Source organism: Hermetia illucens, chromosome 4 (assembly GCF_905115235.1).
Source record: "Hermetia illucens chromosome 4, iHerIll2.2.curated.20191125, whole genome shotgun sequence".
Lineage (NCBI taxonomy): Eukaryota > Metazoa > Arthropoda > Insecta > Diptera > Stratiomyidae > Hermetia > Hermetia illucens.
Genome location: NC_051852.1, coordinates 66515628 through 66542083, shown reverse-complemented (window position 1 = coordinate 66542083; position 26456 = coordinate 66515628). Strand labels below are relative to the sequence as shown.

The following is a 26456-nucleotide window of genomic DNA, read 5'->3' as shown; positions in this document are numbered from 1 at the left end:
TGCCTAAATCGAAGGAAGGTTGATATTCTTTCTAGGCGATATCCCGAATTACTGACAGCAAGGGATAACATGACAACGAGGTTTGACTTTGATAAAAATTTTGAAACACGTTGGAGTAACAAGGCAACCTGGGAAAGCGTGGCTGCGACATACGGTTTAAACCAGCAACTGATTACTTGGTACACTGACGGATCACTCACAGCAGAGGGACCGGGTGTGGGTGTCACTGGTCCGAGGAAAATGTACTTTGAGCCAATGGGCAGGTACACTAGCATATTCCAGGCGGAAATATACCCCATAAACAAATGTGCCTCCTTTAATCTGCAAAGGAACTACAGTGGGCAGAACATTGCTACTCTCACCGATAGACACGCAGCGATCAAGGCACTTAGGTCGAACCAGGTGAACTCTAAACTGGTGTGGTAATGCCTTGAGAGACTGAATACACTCAGCTCGTCCAACAAGGTCTGGATACTTTGGGTTCCAGGCCATGCTGGGTTGGAAGGCACCGAGCCTGCGGACGAACTAGCCAAGAAGGGAGCAGGGACGCCTTTACACGGGCCAGAACCCTTCTGTGGTATCGAAAATGGTTTCATGGCTATGACTCTAAGAAATGAAGAGGAAAGGTTGAGGGAACTATATTGGGCGGGAGAAGTCCAGGGTGCTTATTGCGCACAAAGGATTGCTTAAACCCCACCAAAAAGAACTTCCGAATCATAGTGGGAATTCTCACTGGTCATTGTCGGCTGAACTATCACCTAGGGAAGCTAGGACACTACCTTCAGGTTTTATGAGGAGTATGACGAAGCCTCTATACACGTCGTGGAACAGTGTCCGACACTTATGCGAAGTAGGTCGAGGCATCTGGTCGAGGGATCACTTAATACCAGGTGTAAAGCTAAAAGATCGGGAAGTAGGGAACATACTAAAGTTCCTGACGGTTATAGGCTTGCTTGAGATACTATGATCACTAGGTACACTATAACGAGTAAAAGGGGTATAATAGTTCTTTAAGGACGCTGTGCATCTTTCCCTTAACAGAATAATAATAACAACGGACCCATTCTCAGAAACTTCCAAACCGAAAAATCTGATATCTGTTCAAATAAAATTAATAATAGTAAAAGTATAATACTTAAGTTCACCTTAGATTCATCAAATTTTGTATCAATATACGTTATAAGATACAGCACACACACTACCAAAATTATAATAGGTGAAAGTTCTTGTTTCTGTTCAAATCCAAGACTTTGAACGTCAGCATCACGCGAAAGTGGATACTCTCACATTAATATATGCACATATTACGTGCTACGTTCTAGTGGACACAAAATCTTTCATACCTTAAACGTCCAGGTTCCGGGTTCCCGACTTGTTTAATCTTCTTTTGAGAAAACAGTGGCTTCTTCCTCCGAGTATAGGCCCTGTATGCCTCCCTGAGGACAAAATTTCGGACGATTTGAGGATGAACTGTCACTATGCATTTGTTCTCCAAATTCTGTGCCATAGATACTGCAGTTGTCTTCGAATTATTCCTTATGTCCCACAAAATTTGTCTTTTTGTTTGTTCCGACAGGATTTTAGTAGGTCGGCGACTACCTGTTTTGCGATATAACTATGTTATGATGTATGATCCATGCAATCCCTTTAAATAAAGTTTATAATAGTATATTACTATAATTTTCAGTAACTGGCTGCAGAACACCCTTATGTGCATCCTAGCACCACGAAATTTCGCAGCAATATAAACTATAATCTTACCAGATTTGGGGGAAATCGCACTATTACTCACAATGTTATAATAGGTCAAATTTGTCACTTCTTTGGAAATTCAAGATTTTGAATGTCAATAATAATAATCAATAATAATAATCGTTGGCGCAACAATCCATATTGGATCAGGGCCTTGAAGTGTGTTAGAGCACTTCATTCAAGACCGTAACGGTACACTACAGAACACTGTAGGAGGCAATGTGGTCAGCATTGTGCTCGCCCGAGATTATTACCCTGATTTGACTCAGGTACTCATTCACAGCTGAGTCGACTGGTATCCGACGTCAAGTCACGATACAAATCCCACTGCCACCAGCGAGATTTGAACCGCGGCCTTCCGTATGACAACCCAGTGCTCTAACCACTGAGCTATCCGGACACTTTGAATGTCAATATCACCTGAAAGTGTATATTCTCACATAATATATGCGTATATTACGTGTTACGTACTAATAGGACAAATTCACACTCAAATGTCTTTATAAAATAAATATAGAAAACCTTTCATGCCTGAAGCGTTCAGCTTCCGGTTTCCCGACGTGTTTTTTTTTTGGCTATGTAAAACGCGAATTTTTTTGGTTTTATCACTATTTTTCTGTCAAAAATAGCACTGATAAAATAATAATAAGGGTAAAAAACACACATAAGAAATATTGTTTTTCTTTCAAGAAATTATTAAAAAATATCATCGGGCTTTCGAGAGATTTGACTTCAAAGTGTGTTGCCGTAACTGTCCACCTTTTTAATTGGTTCACTGTGTCTGACTGGTGAAAACAACTGAACAAATTGCCCCGAACGTATGCACAGAATAAAATTACTTTCTACTTAAATGAAGATAAAAACCTGAAAGGAGGATGCAAATTTACTTTAGTTTGAGGTAAGCCGTATAATATTTCCATTTCTCTGTTATTTTTCCTGAGAGATAAGCATGTGTGTAGAGGACATCACTCGGCTTCGAGATATAGGTATGCGAAGTTAGGAATATTATTCATTGATTACGGAAAGTGTCCATACGTACAAAAGGTGCTCAATATTATGTTTTCTAAGCGCTTAACCGCTCGACCATTGAATAATATTTATTTTTAACCAAAATGGATTGTCCTTGATTGTTTGAAGTATTAGAAAATAAAGTTGGCCATCATTACTGCTTATGATTGGAAATAAATAGTAATAAAACACCTACAAATGCGGCAATATTCCTTATTAATATGTATGACACGTTCCACTCGAATGATGCATTACCGTAGCGGATTTTTAGTTAGATTACCCAAGTTGAATTCACTACCTCACAGCGCCCTGACATAAGCTTTTCGAATCTATGTGCGATTTTAATGAACAATTGTCCGGTGCAGTTGTGTTTGGTTGACTTATGATTTTTGATTAACAGAAAGCCAGTTTTGCTAAAAGTTGATAGTGCTAGTAAGTGTTGATCGTAGTTTCCAATAAGTAACAATGGATAACTTTTCGGTGTATATTATTGTGTGCTTAATAATCACATACGATCAGGTAAAAAAATTACTACAATGGAGATATGAGCAATGTTTATTTGGGAGGTTATACCAACTTAATTGATGGAAAATTTTTAAATAGGTTCCACGTCGTACTTTATCCGTTCCATTGATCCGTTACGCACGGTCTCCAAATACTACACCGGAAAGTCATATAAGCAATTTTCTCCATCAGCATCGAGCGGATTCTCGCGCAGATAAGCCAACGCAACACTCAACCAACCTTACAAACCCAGTTCACGATTTATCCCGTCCTAAATCTACAACAGAAGCTCCTGTTTCGCAAACTGAGTTGCTGGTGAATCTTATCCATAATACTATACAGACTGTACGTGATCAGTTTCCTGCACTAATTAGCGCCATATCAAGCCCAGGAGATTCACCAAAAACAGACGAAAAATCCAAAAATCTTCATTCATCCAATATACACTTTATGCATGAGCGCAGCGCAAATGAAACTTTAGAAGAAAATGTTTCTGAGTTTGATGAACGAGAACCTCAGAGCGAAGGAAATGGTGAAGATTATAGTGGACAAGATGAATTTGAAGAAAACAACGGACATGACTTTCCCAAAGAAAACGCCCCTATTGCTTTAATACCACCAGCGCTAATAAGGACTATTGTGGAAACCAGCGCTAGTAGCTCCGTAAGAGGAAGCGCTGGAGCTAGCGCTGGTAGTGTAGCAAGCACTAGTGCCAGCTCTAGTTCGAGTAGTAGTAATGGAGCTAGCAGAAATACCCGCCAAATTGAAAGCGAAAGTCTAGGAAGTGGTTCTGCAGAGTTTCTTGGTGCAGTTGTTAAACATAAGGTTCAGGCCTTAACTTCGTTACTATTTGCACCGATTTGGGATGCTTCAGCCTTCATCCAGCGGACTGTTGGTTATGCTTCCAGCAGTGGTAGTGGAAACTCTATTCCTGAAAGCTCAATATCTCCACATCCGGATCACGGTCATCATGGTTCCCGTCATGGAGGGAGAGGCGGTGATTACCATCACTCACATGTTGGTCATACACAACACCACAATGACAACCACCATCACTCCGAAGTAGACAATTATCATTCAGGTGAACGTGAACATCATACGGAAGGCCACGGCAATCATTTGCACGAGAACAATCTCCACACTAATCAACACTCTGAAAAACATGACCAGGAGTCAGACCAAAGACATTTCCATCATCAGAATACTATGAAAAATGAATCTGCTCAACTTATCTTCGAAGGCTACGATCCGAATCTACCCCATATTGTACATTTGAGAGATATTAGAAATAATTTCAAAGCTAACGTCACGGATAATTTCCTGCCAGAGGAAACATTGGCCAGTGCCGGACCAGTACGTGTTACATTTGGAAAAACTGGCTTAGAAAAGAATGACGGTGATCATCTAAACATTTCTGTAAGGAAATCTAGAGAAGCGAGAATGTTATTAAATGAACGGTTGGGAATTTACATACTTGAAATTTTTGGATCTATTGCAGGACTGATGTGGGGTGCATTTCACCAAATTACACACCTATTCCAAGGAAGAAACGACAATCAGGTCAATTGATTTTGAAATATAAATGCTAATTGAAAGGTATATTTTCTTATTACTAAGTCTATGTTTAGAATAAGGTAATATTTGAAATAAAAGTATACAACAGTCTGTTCAATAAGAAAGTGTACAGTAAAATTAAGGTTAAAAAGAGGAATCCTGTTGTAAATTTTATTAAAGTACCATACAAAAGCTTTTTCACCGTTACATCAATATAGTGCCCAACTCCCCTAGCTGCGAATAATGGCGTCACACTTTTTCTCCATACTTTGTCCTAAATTTTCTACATTGTCATCATTAAACTGTCTCTATATTCGTTCCAACATTGCTTCCAGATGTCGCCCAAACATTTTCAATTGGATTGGCGTCTGGGCATTAAGCAGGCGAGACCAATGTGATGATGCCATTTTTCTTGTTATTGTTATTGGCAAACATCCATTCGCACGAATCCGTTCCATACAACGATCCGGCAGACTTTAACAATACTTTCCGGTGTAACTTCATCATAAACTCTGCTTCCAGATTTCTGATGAAAGTATGAAGTGGTACCGAATCCCTGCTAAGAGAAGCATCCGTAAACATGGACCTTTGCTGGATGTTTAAACGTCCGTTGCAAAATCGTTTCTGCTTTTTTTGAATAAGCTCACTTCCTTGCAATTAGTAATTGTAAAAATCGATTCATCTGTAAATATTATGTATATTGCTCTTATCACGGTTGATGTTTTCCTTGGGCCAACTTATGTTTTTCGATATGTTTCCCCGACAGTGCAGGTTTCCTCGTCGTATTCTAGTGGGAAATATTGAATTTTCGAAGACTGCCTGATTGTGTGTATGTAATTACACCTTAATTTTCTATTTCCCTAATTTTTCCCTTTCTGTATGCAAAGATAACGTTGAAAATTTTGTGAAGAAAGCGATGATGGCCTTGCTCTGGGCTTTTGTGATACCCCCATTTGGCCCCTTTCTAGGTAGATCATCGACATTGCCCTCAATTTCAAACCTTCTGGCCTATTTCACTACGAATGTCCTCGAAATTTTAAGGTGTCTAGCTACCTGCACTAGGCTCATTTTTGGGCCCTATTTTTGACTGACGAAAAATACCGTTTCTTGTACTTGGCGCTCATTCTCTTTAAATAGCTAGCTATTTCCGAATTTTACACGGACCGAAATGAAAATGCAGTTGCGATCTTGCTTTCATATTAGGGGATTTAAATCCTGATTACATCCTCTCTATCTTTATAAAATAAGGAAATTACGGTATACACGATCTTAATGAATACACTGTAAGTGGATTTTACTTCCATTATTTAAATAACAACACTAAAAATTTTAAAAAGTTTGAACAGTTAGCTTCTTTCTTTTATTAGTGATTTTCATTTAAGTAATGGCGAGTGCTCGTAAATTTTATTCAAGTTATTCAAAGCAAAATGGCAGCTTCCCAGCATTTTTGCAACTGCATCAATTTGATTAATCGATTAAGTATCGCAGCTTCGACACCATGCAGGATTTCTAGATTGATTTCTATAACAATAACGTGTTTAAATAAAAAAATTTTTAAAAAACCCAAAAAAAATCGCTTGAAAATTATTAATAAACAAGTCGGAATACCGGAAGCTCGCGCTTCGGGTATAAAGGTTTTGTGTTATGTAAGAGACGCACATTTCTCTGTCCGTATATAGCTATAATACAAATCCAACATAATCCTTCATATTTTTCCAAACTACGAGACATACGTACATATTAGAGCCATAGATATCATGCTCACCCTAAACAAACAAACTGCCTATTACCTGCTGTACACATATATGCACATATCTAAATTTATCGTACCCATATTTCCGATTTACGTCTTATATCTATCTGAATTAGGTACTAGCCGCAAAGTTCATTAGCACGCATATATTATATACCTACATACACACATGTCTGGTTGACAAATAACTAAAAAACTAAAACAAAATAATTGCCTGCGACCCAATTCATAAAAATTCATTTCGTTGTGGTATTGACGAATTGATATGTGATGATGACGTCATGCGGGTTGTAGAGTGCACGAAATTCACAAAAAATTATAAAGTTTCACCCCCAATAACTTTGTTAATAATAGTTGGATTTTCTTCAAACTTGACCAAACTGTGCATTATATTCTTCGTTACACTCATGCCAAATTTTGTATTTCTGGGATGAACATAAGGGGGGGTGCCGGGTAAATTTCTAAAATGTGGAAATATACTATTATTAACTTTATTTGTGTAGATATCGGAACCGGATATATTTTGAGGCCTAGATTTCGTAGAGATGCACCACTGTGATTTTTTCCAGATTTTTCGGTTGGATAGGTTCTGAGAACGAGACCTGTTACACTTTTTGTGGGTCATATTTTCAACCCTGACTCCCCTATGTTTCATCTAATATCAAATATTGAACCAGATTCGAAAAGTACTAATTGAGACCTTTCATTTGATACCCTACTTGGCTACATTCTGTGAAAAAAAAATTTGCACCCTCCATTCACATGTACGGAGAGCCCCCCTTAAACTTAACGCAAGATGGCACCACTTACTGCATGTAAAGGGATCACCAGATTACATACTCTCACCAATTTTCGTGACAATCGGTCTAGCCGTTTCCGAATAAATCGGGTGTGACAGACAGACAGACAGACAGACAGACAGACAGACAGACAGACAGACAGACAGACGGAGTCGGGGGTGGTTTTAGTGGGTAAAAATCCCACACGCTGGTGTGTCCAGACCAGTGTCTTTTTGAAGATTTCCACCTCCTCAACAAAAAAAAAAAAAAAAAAAAAAAAAAAAAAAAGACAGACAGACGGACAGACGGACAGACGGACAGACAGACACCGTCACCATTCTAATAAGGTTTTGTTTCACACAAAACCTTAAAAATTGAACTATGCAATATAAAGAAAAAATCCTATGCAGGAGCGAGGTGCAAGTTTTCTGAATATACAGTAAAAATTTCAAGTCAATCAGATAAAAATTGTTGTTCGGCGAACTTGAAATTTGTTCTTTTGATAAAAACCAATCAAAGGGACCGCGCAATTCGAGCTCTTACCGATCTTTCCCGTGCGTGAAACTTTGCGTGATTGTTAAGATGTTACAGTATAATTTGAACAGAAAAAATATTTTAATTTTCCGAAAGTTCTAAAGTGGTTTTCTCGCTTGAGGGGGTCATCCCATGTGTCGGGTTGGAGAAATCGATTTTTTTTAGCAAGCATGAACATGGATGTTCCAATTGCAACAAGTTTTGTATATTGTATATTAGATTTTGCTGGAGTTTTCTCCGGTAATTCTGCAAATTTCTGAAAATAATAAAATATACTTAGTAGTAAAAACGGAATGCGTAGGACATGTTGAGAAAAGAATGGGAACGCGGCTTAGAAATGCAAAGAGGAATCACAAAGGCATTGTGGAAAAGGGACTGGAAAACTTACTGATAAGGTTATTAACGACCTAACTACATTTTTTGGGCTAGATATTCGATAGAAGGAATGAAGCAAGAAATTTGGGCAGCTTTCTTTCATAAATGTTCTACAGACCAAAATCCTCAGCATCAAAATTGTCCAGCAGGCGAGGACAGTTGGTGCAAATGGCGCAAAGCAAAAGCTGAAGGAGAACTGGATAGTTTCCACCACGAGAAGGCACCTTTGACTGAAGAAGTTCAAACAGTCATCAAACCAATCTACGAAGATTTGTTACGAGATGATCTCTTGAATAGATGTTTAGGAGCAGAGAACCAGAATAACAATGAGTCGTTAAATGCATTGACCTGGACTTTCGCTCCTAAACCCCTTCATTCTGGGGCCAAGGTCGTAGAAATAGCCACTTTTCTGGCTGTAATTATTTTCAATGAAGGATTCAATGGCATTCTCAAAATTCTAGTGACAATGGGATATCAAGTTAGTCACATATGTCAGGTTTATGTCGACCGTCGTAATGAAGCGCGAATTTGGCGGTCCGAACGATGATCGACTGACCTCACTAAAAGAGCCAGAACTGAAAGCAGAGAGCAACAATCTGTCTTACAAGACTTTTTTGAAAAAACGGAGGGTGCTCTCTATGGACCAGGTATAGCAGATTAATGGTGAGTTGAAACTTTAATGTTGATAATCACATTTGAATTTTCAAATGCGTTTTTCTCGAAACTGCATCTTGAAAACCGGCTGCCACCATAGCTAAAAATCTATCCAACCAAATTCTTTGAAATTTTCACGACTTCTTTAATACATATTATTACGCTCCGCAAACTAGGATAATTGCAATCGGACGGGTCGTTTTTTTTTATTCATAAAAAATAAAAAGCCGTAAAAAAACACCAAAATCCAAAAAATTAAGTTTAAAAGCCCACCAAAAATTTACCTTTTAATATTTTCTAATTATCCTAGTTTGCGGACCGTGCAATATTGTCCACATTATGATGCCGTTTAGTTTTTTCCCTCAGATGAACACAGCGCCCTCCAGCGTGGCAGCAGAAAAACACCTTTTTTTGGAGATGGGTGCGTAAATTGACACGTATTCCAAAAACTAGCTACGATATCAAGTTGAAAAATTTATCACATATACTAGAGATATCAATAAACATATGGTGAAAAAATCAAGTTTCTATTTTTATCCAATCCTTCAAAATAATAATAATAATAGAAAGGAAGAAAACGTCCAGCGGCGGATACGGACAACTATGTCCAAATTCCGAATGCATCACCCAAAGTCTGCCGTGGAGCGGATAAACCTGCCTCGTGATATCGGAGGTAGGGGCGTGGTTGACGTGGCGGCACAACATCATCGCCAAGTCGACTCGCTGCGCGCTTATTTTTACAGTAAAGAGCAAGCGAGCCCCTTGCATGCGCCAGTCTTTAAGGCAGACTGTGGGCTGACTCCACTTAACTTGAAGGATCGATCTTTCAATCCTCTGAGTGGGGTGAAGTCGGACCAAGAGCGGATCGATGAATGGAAGTCGAAGGCAATGCACGGTAAACACGTGAATTGTCTTTGGCAGCCATTTGTCGATTTGCATTTGTCGAACAGATGGCTGTGTGCTGGGGAGCTCTTTGCTGAGACGGAGGGGTTTATGTGTGCCATTCAGGATGGCGTGGTCGCCACCCGAGCTTATAAAAAGCTCATCATGAAAGAACGGGTGAGAACGACCAGTGCAGAATGTGTGGTTCAGCGTTAGAGACGCTGGACCATCTCATTTCTGGCTGTACTGTTATGGCACCGGTGCAGTACATCACCAGGCATAATGCTGTATGTAAGGTTATCCATCAAAACCTTGCATACAAGCATGGGCTGATCACGGGGATATGTCCGGTTTACCGATATGAGCCGCAAGCAGTACTTGATAGTTCTGCTTACAGCATGTATTGGGACCGGCAAGTTCTGACTGATCGCCATACCGCACACAATAACCCTGACGTACTGTTAGTTGACAAGACGGGTCGCTCCGCGTATATTATTGATGTTGCTATCCCCCATAAGAGCAACATTGAACGGAAATACGTGGAGAAGAAGGTGAACTATGAGCCATTGGCTCGGGAAATCAAAGAAATTTGGCGTCTCGAGCGGGTGGTTGTAGTTCCCATAATATTGTCAGCTACAGGTATTGTACCTAAATCCCTGACGGCTTCCCTTGATGTCCTGGGACTTTCGCACAGTCTGGTTCAAACCATGCAGAAGTACACCATTCTGCATACGTGCTCGATGTTGCGGGGAGTACTCGACGGATTCTCCCACTGACCTACCACCGGCCACCACCACCAGTGCCCCTTTTAGTTTTTAAGTAGGTAGGATCGTCCGAGCCTAAATGCTTGGCACTTAGTGCTAGTAATAGGTAAAATTCGGCATCTGCCGAGATTGTGATAACTCGGATAAAAATAGAAAGGCAAAAAAAAACGGCCTTCACACGGGATTACCCCCTTAAGGTTTTGCGTAAAACAGCGAATTGTTCAAGGTTTTTTCTCTCTGTCTGTTTGTCCATCCGTCTGTCTATCAGAATCACTGTCCTTGGGGATAGCTAATCCTATTGAGATGACATATCAGACTAAACAATCTCAATAATTTAATTAGCACTTCATTAAACAGCATGCAAATTTGGCATTGGTTGAGAATGCGAGGCCAAAAGTATAAATTTAAAGGAAAACGGGACGCTTCTTAGAAACTACCTAATCGGAAAATCATGATTATGGCTCTGTCTATCTAGTATCTAGGTCTCCAATGTCGTTGGGAGTTCAAGTCTACGTTCGACCTTTATTGTAGACTACCCGTCCTCATTACTTTTGGAACTTCAGGTTCATACTTAATACGTCGGCTCTTTATTGTTTATGGGGAGTTCAAGTTTACTTTTGGTATTTTTTTCGGACGTCAGCTTCCTAACTGAATTTGGGAGGTTAAGGTTCTCGACTTTATTGTACTATCGACTAAGACTCTTATCCAATTGAGGGAGAATAAATACGGTGTTCCATCTGCTCTAATCGTCAAAGCGCACCTGTATTAGGTGCATTACAAAATGGAATTCTATGCTATCTTCGATACCCAATGAACTGCTGGAAAATCGACTTTTAGTTCTGGAACATGTCTACCCCGTCGCTTGGTGTTTAAAAATTTTATTAACTCATTTCTATAGCTATACCACTTATTCATATCAGGGAGGTTTTTACTCGTCAGTATTTTACTCATCGCCTTATCAAACAAGAGTCTGATTGTTTGATTCTTCAACAACGTCTTTGAGGTTTTCGTATACTTCGGGTGATAATCGAAGCATTTTGTAGAGAACATTGTTTCTCTGCATATTTATTTTTAAATAACTGCTCCTATAAGACTTAGAAGTAGACTTTCTAATAATATGGGAACAAAGCCACCCTGCTGTTGTTTTCGAGCAGAGCGTTTTTCTTCAGCCAACTTTCGCATATTCTTTTTATACTTGCAGAGTTGGTTAAATACTCTTCTGCATGGAAGGTGGTTACCATTGAGGGTGTTTAGTGTTATTTCACATATCGCTTTGAGCACCTCCAGATCAGTCGTCGTGATTATCACATTTCTTAAAAAGGATTTGGCATTCTTGAGAACGCACAGTAGTGTAGTTCTTTAATTTGCGAACTAAGCTGTAATGTAAACTATTCTAGCTTGTTGAACTTTTCGCACAATTCCTCATTTTCCATTTGTTGAGATGGTTTCGCTACATTACTAATTGATTTTAGTCTTTTAGGTTTCCCTTCCTTTGGTGTTAGCGATAATTTCTTTTTTCTATTTGGGTTACGTTTTTGATCAATGGTGATCATCTTGTAACCCTCGAAGCTCTCCCTCCGCAGAATCTCTTCAATACAACTGGTCTGCCACCTGGGGTACACACTCTATTGTTTTGCTTCATTGCATATAGGTGGGTGGAATATATACGTCTTGCTTGTTTCAACGGTCTTTGTTTTAGAGGGTGCTTCCCAAAATATGACAAAAAAATTTTGTATCCGTCTATCCGTAGACGAAAGGAAAATCGTGCCTGGAGAGTTTCTAATATAAAATGAACCGAAAACCTTTATACCCGAAGCGCACAATTTCCGGTACCCCGACTTGTTTAACTATAAATGAATTTTTGTTTTTTAACATTTTGAAGTATTGCTTTCATCAAAATCTTTATTATTCACGACCACCTTCATCCCATACTATGTCCTAAACCAGACTCCTTTATTTCAATCCTAAAATGTTTCAAGTTCCTAAATTGCTTACATAGCTAAAAGGTACAAATCGTTAAATTGTGAAAAGTGCTTATCGCATTCTTCCATCCCACACCACACTTGCTCGGAATTTTAGTTTATTTTTTCAAGTAATACAATAGCAAAACAAGTTGTGTGTCTCATATTAATCAAAGAATAGCTGACAGACTGTTTTAATTTAAATTCTTGATGCAAGAAAGCCTTGCGCGTGTGGGTATTATGTTGCGATGATAACAATTTTGCTGAGAGATGTACATGGAGTTGTAAATAGTGTTTTAAAAGTGATTCACAGGGTTTTTTTTTCTAATATGAAATTTACAAATAATTCTTCTGATTTAAAATAAAAAAGTTTTCAAGCCGAAACTCAACAGCATCATGTGCAATTAGTAGTGGATTAATTTTACCGTGGTGGGTCTCAACTAATATATCTAGTATGACTCCTTGAACCCGCTGTAATCTTGACACAACCAGTAACACTTGAGCAATTGAGGAAGGGAGTGTATTTGCCAGATGTTCTCGGAATTCCTTCTCGTGAATGCTGTAGATGTTCGTAATTGTCTTATTGATGTATGCCTCCCATTCCGATAACTGTTTGTCCAAGCTTGCATGATCTCTTCGAATCATATTTACGGTAGCATCCATGAGGAATGTCTGGTTGTTTATCAAGTGGAAGAGGTGCTGCTGGTCCTCCTTGATACATTGTATGGCCTGTGACATAGACTCAACGTAATCGCCACGTTTCATTGCACCTCTCCCTGATCGGGAACCTAGTGGTCTAAGCAGAAAAAATTTTTTGTTTGCTTCCAATTCCTCGGTGGGCATCTCGCTGGAGGAGTGCTTGGCAGGTCGTTGCTAGGAAGCGGTTGCAGTTTTTAGAGCTTTGAATTCCTTCCAGAATGGTTGCGTACCATAATAAGCGACTACGATCCTTTGGCCGGAAATAAGGTTGGCTGGACCCAGGTTCTGGAAGTAGACTCCCTGGTTGGTGATCAAATGCGATGACCTTGATGGGTGTGGCATGCCCAAATAGCGGAACTATAGATACTAGTAACAATGTAACTACTGCTGATCCAATCAACGGTCACCTTCTGGCGGAGAGTATGTTGGCCTAATGCCCAATATGAAGGCTGTTGGAACATGTAGCGATGCATCCCGTTATTTGTTGCTGGGTTCATTTGAAGGGTCATCTACTGGAACCGGAGCCAGCTTGTGGATCGGTCTATATCTGTGTTGGAACTAGTCAAGATATTCCATCAAACACCGTCGCTAAAAGTCCGCCTCCCAAAAGTCGCCAAAATGTGGTGAACGAGGCGGAATAAAATGAACGTCTATGTTGCTGATCTGCCTGAGTTGATACCAACAGAATTTGTCGCATTGTCGCAGTATATGTGACTGCATTGACCGTCACGATTTCCAGGTGAACGGTCTTTGTCGAGAAGCAACAAAAGACAGCAATGTAGAAGCTCTGTTGGCGTTTTCTTCTTATGTTATAATGAGTCTATATGGGTCCGCAAAAATCCAATCCGCTGTTGGCAAACGGACGAGCTGGCTGGACACAGTGGCTCAACAACTTGCCCATCTTTTGTCTCAGGAGTTGTGGGTTTGCTCTTGCGCATTGGATGCAGTGCTGTACACTGGATCTGGCAAACGTTTTTCCCTTTACCGGCCAATAGATTTGCCTCGTAGTGTAGAGGAGTCCCTGCGGTGCTATATGATGGTGTTTTCTATGGATGATGTTTATTATCAGTTTGGTGAAAGGATGGTCGTATAGCAGGACAATGGGATGCTTCGCCTCCTCTGATAACTGTGACGCCTGTAGCCGTCTGATGTCCTTGAGTTCTGCTCCGAACTTCTCTTCCTGCATCATTTTCACAATACTTCCACAGGCTTTGCCGAGCTCATGCGTGCTGGGAGATCCAAGTTGAGTGTCACTTAGTTAAGACTTGAAGACCTTGTTGATAAATCGCATTACAAAAGCAACAATGCGTTGCATCTTCGGGAATGAATTTCCATGGCCGTGAGAAGATTTATAGACGTGGCCTTTCTTCCATGTAGACGGTTTGGGAATTATGGTGTAGGCCAGGCGTTTTTAGAACCGTGTAATAATAATGGGCCTCAAAACCACAGCTTATAAGAAGCTAATCTGTCTGAGGCTACTCCTCCCGATAATAGCTCTGCAAGATTGTCAATGGACTTCACATGGCGCCATTACCCATAAGGAGATATTCTCAGTTATTAGACGTAAATTAGCCCTTCTTCCATAAGCCAGTTCTGCTGCCATCTTACCTGCACACCCTGGATTTAGCACAGGGTAATCGCGTGAGGACCATGTTGGTTTTGTCGACTGATCGTACGTAAGCTGTGGTCCTGCAGGCTCTTTCGTATCCATCTGCAAATATTTAGATTTGCATCAGCTACGGGAGCTGGTGTGTATAAACGTGACGCGGAAATTTGATGTCATTGAGAACCTTCAGCCCGTTTCGAAACAGGTGGTGAAGGCTTCTTGGGGCAACGCTGTACCCCAATGCAAATTCATCTTCCATAACTGCTGCAGGAAGATCTTGCCGGATGTGCGATGTCGGAACAAACGGTGTGCTTTGTGATTGTTCAAGAGTGGTGCCATACGTTTCCGATGCAGAAATCATTTAACTTTGGCAGCAAACTCAGTCCAATGGCTTTTGTGTGCCCCTAAGATGCGTCGATGAAGTTTAAGACAAGCTCTCAATCCTCGATGGGGATCGCTTGCAACAGTTGTAGGTGGTTTGCGCACCACTTCCCCAGTTTAAAACCGGCTGTCATCAAAGCTGTAAAGAGCTGAGCCTGTGTCTCCAGGGCTTCTAGACGGCTGTTGGCGCCGATAAAAACGTCGTCCACGCAGAAGTCGTGATCCTTCCTTGGTCTGGCATTATGCCAACTTCTACAAGCATTTCATTACTATTATAGATACGGTGCAGAAGTAGCTCCATATGTCACTGTGCACAATCGATAACACTTAGCCTCGTCCACAGGATTATTTCACCACCAAATTAGTTGATATTTGCGATCAGCAGTACCGACCCAAACCTGTCGGTACATCTTCTCGATGTCGGTAGTGAACACGAATCGTGGCATGCGAAAACGTGGCAGCACAGAGAAAACGTCATCCTGTATTGTGTGTTCTGTGGTTTTTTTTTTTTGGGGTAGAGTAGGTGAATGCATTTACGCACACAGTGTTGGACTCCCGATTCGGTACGTCGTCGGACTAACACCTCCCCATCGTCAGAGAGCTAACCTTGAACCGTCTGTCACATTACTTCGGGCTAGTCCCCGAACTCTCCCGCTTTGCAGAGCCTTCAAATCAGGGAATTCCTTTCACCAACGGAAGGGGAGAGGAGGAAGAGAACTGTCAGTTCAAGGAACCTCCTGCCATCCGGCTCCTCCACCGGTCGAGTTCTATCTTCTTAGCAACGAGAAGGGCCCGAACGTAATGGGCAACACGGTTCCACCTGTAAGCAGTCCTCAGCATCTCTTCGACAATGTTGTCTGGCGAGAGATCCCCTGTGTTTAAATAAAGCTGCTGACAAACCCCCTCCCACCTTCCACAAGAAAAAAAAGTGTGGTGGGCGTCATCCCCAACTCCATTGCAAAACACACAATCCGGAGAACGCGCCTTTCCAATCTTGTACAGGTAAGACTGAAAACCTCCATGCCCACTTAAAAATTGGGCAAGGAAATAGTCAGTCTCACCATGCTTCCGATTCAGCCACGCACCTAAGTTGCCGATAAGCCGCGCAGTCCATCTGCCTCCAGTTTCATTTTGCCAAGAGAGCCGCCACTCGTCTAGAGTATGTTGCCGTTCTTCGCGAGCAACCACCTCCCTTGGTTCATCTCCCTTGCGCTTGTATATGGCCTGACGCTCCCTAGCAAGAAGGGCAACGGGGATAACTCCCGCGATCACCATCACAGCCGGTTCAGAGTTAGTGCGGTACGCAGACGCCACCCGTAAAGCTCCCCGTCTCTGTACTTGCGCGAGGCGTTTACGATATATAATAATAATAATAATAATCGTTGGCGCAACAATCCATATTGGATCAGGGCCTTGAAGTGTGTTAGAGCACTTCATTCAAGACCGTAACGGTACACTACAGAACACTTTAGGAGGCAATGTGGTCAGCATTGCGCTTTACGGTTTGCGGTTTACGATATACCTCCTTTTTAAGAGCGCCAGCCCATACCTCTGCGCCGTAGAGCAAGACAGACTCCGTTGAGCTCATCAGGAGACATCGCCTACTAAACGTAGGATCCCCAATGTTTGCCATTAGCCTACCTAACGCCGACACTCCAGCCGCAGCCTTGTTCGCTGCTGCTTGGATTTGCTCAGAAAAGCTCATCTTTGAGTCAAGAGTCAACCCGAAGTACTTTACCGCTGATTTTGATTCGATGATCGACTCGCCGAACGATATGGGTCGCAGGGTGGGAATTCTCTTTTTAGTCAGGATGACTACTTCGGTTTTTTCCAGTGCAAGGTCGAAACCATGAGTAGTCATCCATCCGCTTACCCGTCGCATCAATATGCCGAGTCTGCTTTGCGCCTGTTCGACAGTGCGTCCAGCAACAAGCGCTGCGACATCATCTGCTTAGCCGACCAGGCGCGACTCTTCTGGCATGTCGAGTTTAAGCAGACTGTCATAGGTAGCGTTCCAGAGGTCCAGCCCTAGGATGGATCCCTGTGCTACCCCCGACGTGACCTCCATCCACCTTTGACCCTCTAGTGTTTCATAGAGCAGGGAGCGGTTCCTCACATAGTCCCTCAACATCCGTTCGGCACGTTGAAGGTATTGTCTAGTGTGCCTAGAATGTCTTTCCATCTTACGGAATTGAAGACGTTTCTGACGTCAAGCGTTATGAGGAGCACCACCCATCGAGCTATGTGCCTCTGCTCGTTGAACGGCGTCCACGGCTTGCATGATAGCATCAATTGTCGATCTCCCTGCCCTAAAACCAAACTGCCGGGGAGATAAATCTCCGGCAGCGCGTATCGCTTCAGAGAGTCTACTTCTGATGAGCTTTTCGAGCACTTTCCCAGCAGTGTCAAGCATACATAGTGGGCGGTATGAAGACGGCAATTCGGGGTCGCCTTTCCCTTTAGGGATCAGCGCAAGCCTCGCAACTTTCCAACGAGCGGGGAAAATGCCCTCTTTCAGGCAAGCGTTGAATGCGCCGAACAGTAGGTCTGGCCGGTGTTGGAATACCAGTTTGTATACCTCTGCTGGAATACCATCGGGTCCTGGCGCCTTCTTGTTTTTCATCGAGAGGACTGCCTGTTCCAACTCTTTTATAGAGAAAAGTAGACAGTCCTCTGCGCTCTCCACGCCGACGTCACCATCCCATACGGGGTGGGCAGGGAAGACTCTGCTCGGCCTTAAGTGAACAGGGTTTCCGCAGAGCCCCGATTTTTCGGGTTACAAGTTTGTAACCGATTCCCCACGGATCCCCATTCACCTCGTCGACCAGATCTTGCCAGCAGCGAGCTTTGCTCTTGTTTATTGCGCTGTGGAGTCTCTTTTTGGCTGATTTGTACTCCATCATTATGGTACATGCCTCCTCCCGGTCGCCTAGACGTTGTGTTAAGCGGCGGAGCCTGTGACACTCCTTCCGGAGCTCTGCAATTTCCACTGTCATGGAAAGTTAGCCGCGCCTCGGTGCCTTCCTGGGCATGGAGGCTCCGCCGACCGTCGTCATCAGATTCATAACTGAATTTACGACAGTGTCAGCTGCGGTACCACTGCCCCCAGGTGTACCCTCCAGCAAGGCCCCACCTGTTCCCAGAGGTTCGACGAACTTCCCAGTGTTCACTTTCGCGACGTTCCATGCACGGAAAGATCGCCGGGGTGGCGCACACCGAGAGTTTGTGTCCACACGAAAGCAATGTATTGGTGGTCACTTGCGGAGAAGTCTTCCAGAACTCGCCACCCGTCCACCAGCGACACCAGTGATTCCGACGCGAAGGTTACGTCTGGAATGCTTCCTTCGCAGCCCGGGCGCCAGAACGTTAGGGTAGATCCGGTGTTTAGAACTACCAGTCCTGTTCTCGCCGCCATTTCCAGAATTCGTTTCCCTCTGGAATCTGTGTGAGGCATGCCCCATTCAAGTGCCCTTTTTCCTAGAAGCCCCTTGACTGCTTCACAGAACGTGACTTTATTTATAGTCTTCGGGCCTAGTTCGACTAATACTCCACCACCCTTCGTTTTACGTATGGAAGACACTTCCGCTCCGTTGTCTTCGGGTTTGATTTTGTAACGGATTTCGCTGAGGACTTCCGCAAAAGTCTTGCCTGCCGCCGGCTTAATAAGCAAAGCTGGCGGTCTAGTCCTCCTTCGTCTCCCCACCTTTTGTTTTGGTACTCCGTCCTTCGTGTCCGCCTTAGTTTTAGACAGAGGTTTTTCTAATGGCGCGACGTGTTGTTGTCTTTTGATCCTCTTCGCCTTCTTCTTTTCAGCCCTGGAGAGTACATGAGTGAAGTCTCCTTCAGATGTCCTTGTTTCTGCTTCCTGCAGATTTTGTCTTACTTTCCACGCTCGCCTATAGTATGAAATCCTGTCCAGGAGCTCTTCCAGTTCCATTAGCCCATTTTTCACCCCCTTGCCGACGTTTTTCTGGAGGAACGTCGCAGATCGCATGTGCTTCACAACTGCCGTGCATTTCTTAATAAGTTTTTCCTCTTCAGCTTGCGCCAAAGTAATCGACAGTCCTCCCACTCGGTTTATATTCGAAACCATTTTATTAGTTTCGGCAATTTCCACTGCGCCTCTTTCCCCAATTATAGCACTGTGCGGTATGGTCTGGGTTCCAATCTGTGTTGCAGGTGCCGCATCACTTTCTGAGTCTTTCTCTCCGTCTGCGCGTCCCGATGTCTCGTCGGGTATTTCAACCCTTGTTGCGTCCTTCACTGGGCGCTGGGGCGAACGGCGCATTTTCGTGCTGCGAATGAACGCAGCCAGCTCACTCTCCATTTCCACTATCTCCTCGTTTCGTTCGTTTTTATTCTCCATTTGAGTTGTTTACCAGCGCATCGTGTGCAAGGGAGCGGGCCGCAATAGTCAGGAACGGGTATACACAGCCCCTACCCCAGTTCCCTGAGGCCTCACCTATGCTTAGCTGATCCCGGAATTCACGGACGGATCAGCGCTCGATCGGGGCAACGCGGTCTACTAACCCCGGTTCAATGCACACTACCCGACCAGGGTCTCGAAGGGGCTGGCTCCTGATACACACCACAACTACCACCTTGGCAGAGCTAGGCTCACATCACCCCATCGACGTCGACAGGGAGTTGTCGACAGTTCCGGGGACTCCCAGTGTGTCCTGGCGTGTGTCGGTCATTAGCAGTTCGCTCTTCACCGAGAAACTTTCTCGAGGCTACTACTTAGGACGCAAGTATTATGCCAGCTAGGGGGTCAGAACTACTTGCTCGGGCACCTCGGGGACGCCACTCCCCGTATCGTAAACGACCCGTGAAGGATCGTTGACGATCCCTGAGGGCCATAGCGAACGCATCAAAGACCACTCGAAGTTTGGTAGTGGTGTTTCCGGGCTTAACACGGATATCTTTAACTTGACTAAGGACCGTGCTGAGGAGGATGTAAAATTTTGGCGCAACGATAGCTCGAGCTATCAGTGATACCGCTTGCTCTTATGAAGCTGGAACCACGGCCTCTTGTGATGGGGTGATGTCATTATGTGTAGCTGGCTGCTGCTTGCCCAAATGAAGCAGCGTGTCGTGTTTTTTGTCGCACTTCAAACATGTTCTGGCGGGACATGTAGTAGCTCTACGTCCGGCTCCCAAACAATGAATGCACTTCTTCACATGCTCAAGACATTGAGCTACTGTCCAGCCCAGACATTTGGCCCAGGCAAAGATTTTGTGCACACCCAGAGTGCAGAGATTACAGTCGCCTCTTGCTAATGTCATTATTGTCGACGAGTTCGCTCTCTAGCGCCTTTTCGGAAGATCTGTGTTCATGTTCAGCGCCTGATGATCGCACTTTGTTGCCTAACGCTTTGAGAGCTTGGAGGCAGATTTCAAGGCTGGCTGAGTGACTGTTCATAGAATGTGGGCATGCTCCTGTCGAGTTTTTCAGCGGGATGTGGCCCACTAGCGGGTCCCAGGTAACTTTCTCTATACCTAGCCCGTGTAAGTCGAGAAAACCCTCTTGTGTGGTATCACGAAGCTCCTTGATGGCGTCAGCATTCTCGACAGCAGTGATGACTTGTGATAGTAGCCTGCCGATGAAAGCAGTGGTTTGCAGTCTCAAGTTATTGTAACGTTCCTTTATTATCGTCCAAGCAATCATGTGGTAGGTCTCCAATATTGTCAAGTACGTATTAAGTTTTCAGCGTCTCCTGATATGCTAATTTCTGGCACTGCGAAATGTTGGTTGATTGTCCACCAATTCAGTAAACAGGTGGTGGAACTGTCTCCATTGCAGGTAGTCGCCGTCGAATTTTGGGAGGGACATCTTGGGCAGCTCCATCGTAGGGACGGACATGTGGTCACGGTGGACGGATTCACTCTGTTTGTTGAGTATAGCCCTGAGGTCAAACTTATGCGTCGTTACGGTACTGACTCTGTTTGATGCAGAAGGATGTTTCGACAGTTGGCTGCTAATTTCGTCCGGCATTTGCTAGTATCTGTCACGTACTACTATGTGATCCACCTTGCCACTGTGTCGCGACCGTGTATTGTATGGTCGTTGTCGTCAAAACTATCCCAGTGCTGCTCCAATGGCAATAGTTTTCGTCGCAAGTATTCAGTTGGCTTGGGCAACTCTGAATCCTTACGATAGTTTGTAGAAAGGCGCTTGATCGCCTCCCCGATTTAGACCAGCTGGTCCGTTAATTCGTCTATGGAGGTCATGTCGACGTGAGACGAAACACTTGTTAGTTATGGAGGAGATGCGCAACGGACAAACACTGCAGGGATCACACACACTTGATGCACGATGAGTCACTTAATTGTGGGATACGGTCCACTTTTAACTGTGGTCACTGTAATCACGTCGGGCTCATCAGAAATGTCTAGAAGGCTTTTTAAGGTTTTGTGTCTTTGTGTCTGTCTGTCTCACCCGATTTATTCGGAAAGGACTAGACCGATTGTCACGAAAATTCGTGAGAATATTTAATCTGGTGTTCCCTTTACATGCAGTAACTGGCGCCATCTTGTGTTACGTTTAACGGGGGGCTCCCCATACATGTGAATGGAGGGTGCAAATTTTTTGAAAGTGAAAATATTACATATTATTAAATGCATTCCCATCCAGGATTTTCTCTGGAAAAGGCGAATGAAGTACTGCACATGTCTCATGTGAAATACACTACGCTACTCCGAGACCCGCTTGAGGAAAGACAGCTGAAGACCAATATCGCGATCACGCGTGTAGAAGCCACCAGTGAGCAATTTTCTTTTTCCGAGGGGTTTGCCTGCGGGGAGTGTAAAGCATTGCAAATATGCTGAATCTCGTACTGATCCAGAAAATCTTCGAAAGCCATAGATTTGAATTGCACCCCTTTATCAGATGTTATTGATTCAGAGAATCCAAGCACATGAAAGGTTCTTTTCTCCAAGTATTCAACCTGAAACCGCGCGGGTTCAGCTAAGCAAACCGTCCTCGTGATCCCGCCAATGAGGGTCATCCGGCGAATCTGACGCTCGCGGGCTCTTTTTTGAGGAGGCCGCCCGTTCGTCGAAGGTCTTCAGCCTCGATAAGGAGACTCACTTGCGTGACCGTGCGAGTCCCCAAAGGGCCGATGATGTCGAGATGGATGGTGTAGAAGCGCTTGGTTGAACAAAAGAATACATCTTTTATATTTGCTTTCATATGCAGCGCACGGTCTGTGCAAAGAGTTTACGTCCTTGTTCATGGACGGCCAGAAATATTTTTCGGTGAGTAACCGGTTAGTCATCCTGATGCCTGGGTGTGCAAGATCGTGTATTGCATGAAATACTTCCCTGCGAAAATCGGCCGGAATGAATGGCCTGGGTCCGTTATCCGAATTCTCGCAGAGTAAATAACTATTTTGAGCCGAAAATAGGAAACTCTCTGAACTTGTACTTGGAGTTTGCCTTCAGGCTCTGAAGCTCTGCGTGGTCTTTTTGTACCTCGGTGATTGCCGTATAATCCGAGATTCGAGACAAACATCTGCCACAGCATTGTCTTTTCCAGACAAGTATTGATGTTCGCTTGCCTAGAAGTTTTCCAGAACTCGCCACCAGCAGTACCAGTAACTCCGACGCAAAGGCTATGTCTGGAATGCTTCCCTCGTAGCCTGGGCGCCGGAACGTTGGGGTAGATTCGGTGTTGAAAACTACCAGTCCTGTCCTTGCCCCCATTTCGAGAATTGGTTTCTCTCTGGAGTCTGGTTGAGGCATGCCCCATTCATGTGCCCTGGCACAAAAGTCACTCCCGACCAGAATCCGCCCCTCTGTGCCCAAGATAGCATCCTGCGTCGAAAGTTCGGCATCGTCACATTCGGCGTTAGATAGACACCGAGAAACGTTATCCCTAAACACCGAATCCAGACAAAGCCGTTACCTAGGCCTTGGGCTAGAACCGCAACCCAAATGACAGCTGTTAGCGAGTATCTTCTTCATTGCGACGACGGTGCTCCTCAGTGCTGTCGTACTGCTCTTCGGGCGCGATATTCCCTCGGGCAGTTTTATCCCGTCACATGAGAAATCCCACGAGAGTCTGAAAACCAATTTCTTATTATTTTACCTTGCTTCCAATCATGGAATAAAACAGTTGCTTCCAGTTTTGACCACTGTATATTTTTCTCACTTTCCTTAACTAATATACAATATATATAGATTTGTTTATAAATTTACGTAGTTTTGCCGATAATATTGCAAACTGTACGATGTTGCGACAAAGCAATATTGTGATACGACCGACCATTGATTATTACTTCAGTAGTCTTGAGTGCTTTGACTGATGCAATATTGGAGCAAGGGCCGTGACATCTGAAACTGCTCAAACGTCCTGCGGCCTGAAGAAAGCCCTAGTCAATACGCTTCTCTTTGCCAATAGGTCGAACGACTCTGCTTCTCAAAAGGATTTGCTAGCCATTGTTTTCGATTTGCCATCTATACATACATACCTACATTTTTTTTTTTTGTTTGTACGTACACGGAGGTGGAAAATCTTAGAAAGACACGTCCGCCGCAGCTCCGCCGCCCGAACGGCGGAACAACAGCGGGCGCGTGTGGGATTCACACCCACTAAAAACCACCCCCGGTCTCTCCAGCCCAAGCCCCGCGGGACCACCATTGAGGTATTACTTCCCGGGGTAAGTTTGCTCTTAGGCACTCATCCTTCTCCTATTTGCAGCTTTCCTCCTTCTTTGTTCCTTCAGCAACTCCTCCTGCATTTGGATGATTGCGGAGCTAACCGCAAGCCACTTCTCCTCGGACTCCAGCATCTCAGTAACCAAGCTCTCCGGGGTCCCGCTCCTGCCCAGCTCCTGGTTTAAGCTCCTTCTTTCCATCGCAAATCGTGGGCAGTGAAACATCACATGCTCTGGATCCTCCGGTATGCCATCGCATCTGGGACAGTTCGGAAAATCATCCAACCCAAAGCGGTGCAGATACTGCCTGTAGCAACCACCGTGTCCCGTGAGGAACTGGGTAATGTGGCAGTTGGTCTCCCCATTTTTTCGCTCAAGCCACACCCTAATGTTGGGAATGAGCCTGTGCGTCCACCGACCTTTCGCAGACTCGTCCCATCTGCGTTGCCAGAGATCAAGCGACTCTGACCTTGCCGCATTTCTACGCTGTGCATGCCCCTCCATATGTCTTGCATTGTACATGACACTCATTTCTTTGGCCAGAATGTCAACCTGCCACCACCAATACTGCCTCATCTGATGTGGTTCTAAAAGTATTGCAAACCCTCAAAGACATCCGCCGGTAAACCGAGTTCACCTGCTTCCGTCTCTGAGAGTTTGCAAGCGCCTCTGCCCACACAGGCGCCGAGTAGAGCAGGATGGAGCGCACCACCCAGGCTAGCACCAACCTCCGGCAATGTTTCGGCCCACCAATATTTGGCAACATTTTTGCAAGTGCCGTGGTGGCACTGGCTGCCTTTTGGCATGCATACTCTAGGTGTTCCCTAAAACTCAATTTGGTGTCAATTATTACCCCCAGGTATTTGATATTCGGCTTTGATACGACCGTATGTCCACCGACCTCCACTTTTACAGTATTATTTTTCCTGCGTTTCGTTGTTAAGACCGCTTCCGTTTTCGCGTCCACCAAGGTCAGCCCGGCCTTTTCTAGCCAGGACTTTACCGCTCTCACTGTTTCTGTTGCGTAAACCTCCACATCTTTTGCTGCAACAACCACAGCTAGGTCATCAGCAAAGCCGACAATCGTAGTCCCCTCTGGGACGGGAAGAGCAAGCACCCCATTATACATGATATTCCACAACAGGGGACCAAGTACCGATCCCTGTGGTAACCCGGCTGTGATAATGTACTCTTTGGGGCCCTCATCCGTCCCGTACCAGAGAGTCCTCCCTGAGAGGTAGTTTTCCACCAAATTCGCTAAGTATCCGGGGACATCTATGTCAGCCAACGCCCCTTTAATTCTATTCCAGTTGGCCGAGTTGAATGCGTTTTTGACATCCAACGCCACCACGGCACAGCAGCCGCCAGAAATCAGTGCACCTTTTGCCAGGTTTACCACCATGCCAATTGCGTCCACCGTAGAGTGGGCGCGTCGGAAACCAAACTGGCGTTCCGACAAACCATTGCTGGCTTCGACGATGGGCAGGAGTCTGTTGTAGATGACTCTCTCCATCATCTTCCCCATTGTATCCAACAGGCAGATAGGACGATACGACGCTGGGTTTCCAGGTTGCTTGCCAGGCTTCGGAAGCAACACCAACTTTTGCTTTTTCCACTGGGCAGGGAATATTCCTTCTTTTAGGCACGCCTCGAAGGTGTTGGCGAAAAGGTCGGGCCTAGTTTTCACTGCCAGTTTCAAAGCTCGATTGGGGATGCCATCCAAACCTGGGGCCTTGTTGTCACCGAACCTACCACATATTTCCCGCAGCTCCTCCACAGATACAGGCGGTATTATGCCGTCATTTGGCTGGACAAAAATTTGCCTTCCCTTATTTTCGTGGTGAGGGAGCAGAGTGGTAACAATCTGTTTCAGGAGGCGAGGACAGGTCACCTGGGGTGATTTCCGCAGCCTTTTCATCACCACTCTGTAAGCCTCGCCCCAAGGGTTTATGTCGGCATGGTCGCACAGCTGTTTGAAGCAGTTCTTTTTGCTCCTCCGAATGGCTTCCTTTAGGCGGCCACGCAATTGCTTGTGTGCCTCCTCTCGACCGTCGCCACCGGGTTTTCCCCTGAGCCTCTGGCAAAGCCTCCTTGTCCGAAAACATGCGGCTCGCAAACTTGCGATTTCGTTGTTCCACCAGTAGTTGGGTTGCCTACTGCGGAGCAATCGCCTTCTGGGCATAGTAGCATCGCATGCTTCCGTCACCCATCGAGTGATCTGGGTGGCTTTCTCTCCAGCCGTACCATTCAGGGATATGTTGGATTTGAGCACCGCGGAAAACGTGTCCCCCTCGAACGCTTTCACTGTCCAGCCAAGCATACCACCCGGCATTTTGCGAAAACTCTTTTTCGAGCTCGATCCGCCCTTGATCTCTATGCAGATTGCCTGGTGGTCGCTGTGAGTATAGTCCTCACTGACATTCCAAGCGATTCTACTGGCTAAAGTGGCACTCACGTATGTCAGGTCCACTATAGACCCCAGGCCCCTTCCCCGGAAAGTGTACGAAGACCCAACATTCGCCAGTACCACGTCCAGCTCCGCGAATGCTTCGAGGAGAACATGTCCCCTGACATTAGTTATCCGGCTGCCCCA

The 26456-nt window shown here is 44.5% G+C and overlaps 1 protein-coding gene across 2 annotated transcripts; it reads left to right on the top strand.

Annotated features, from left to right (window-relative positions):
• Positions 1–3054: 3054 nt before the first annotated feature.
• LOC119655798 (protein disconnected-like) lies at positions 3055–4971 on the top strand. Of its 2 annotated transcripts, XM_038061894.1 has the most exons (3): positions 3056–3279; positions 3364–4680; positions 4763–4971. In XM_038061894.1, the coding sequence occupies exons 1-3, from the start codon at positions 3226–3228 to the stop codon at positions 4766–4768; spliced, it is 1377 nt and encodes a 458-aa protein (XP_037917822.1). In that variant the 5' UTR covers positions 3056–3225; the 3' UTR covers positions 4769–4971. The 2 variants fall into 2 exon arrangements, with proteins under 2 accessions (XP_037917821.1, XP_037917822.1); XM_038061893.1 differs by having other exon boundaries at positions 3055–3279; positions 3364–4971.
• Positions 4972–26456: the final 21485 nt, after the last annotated feature.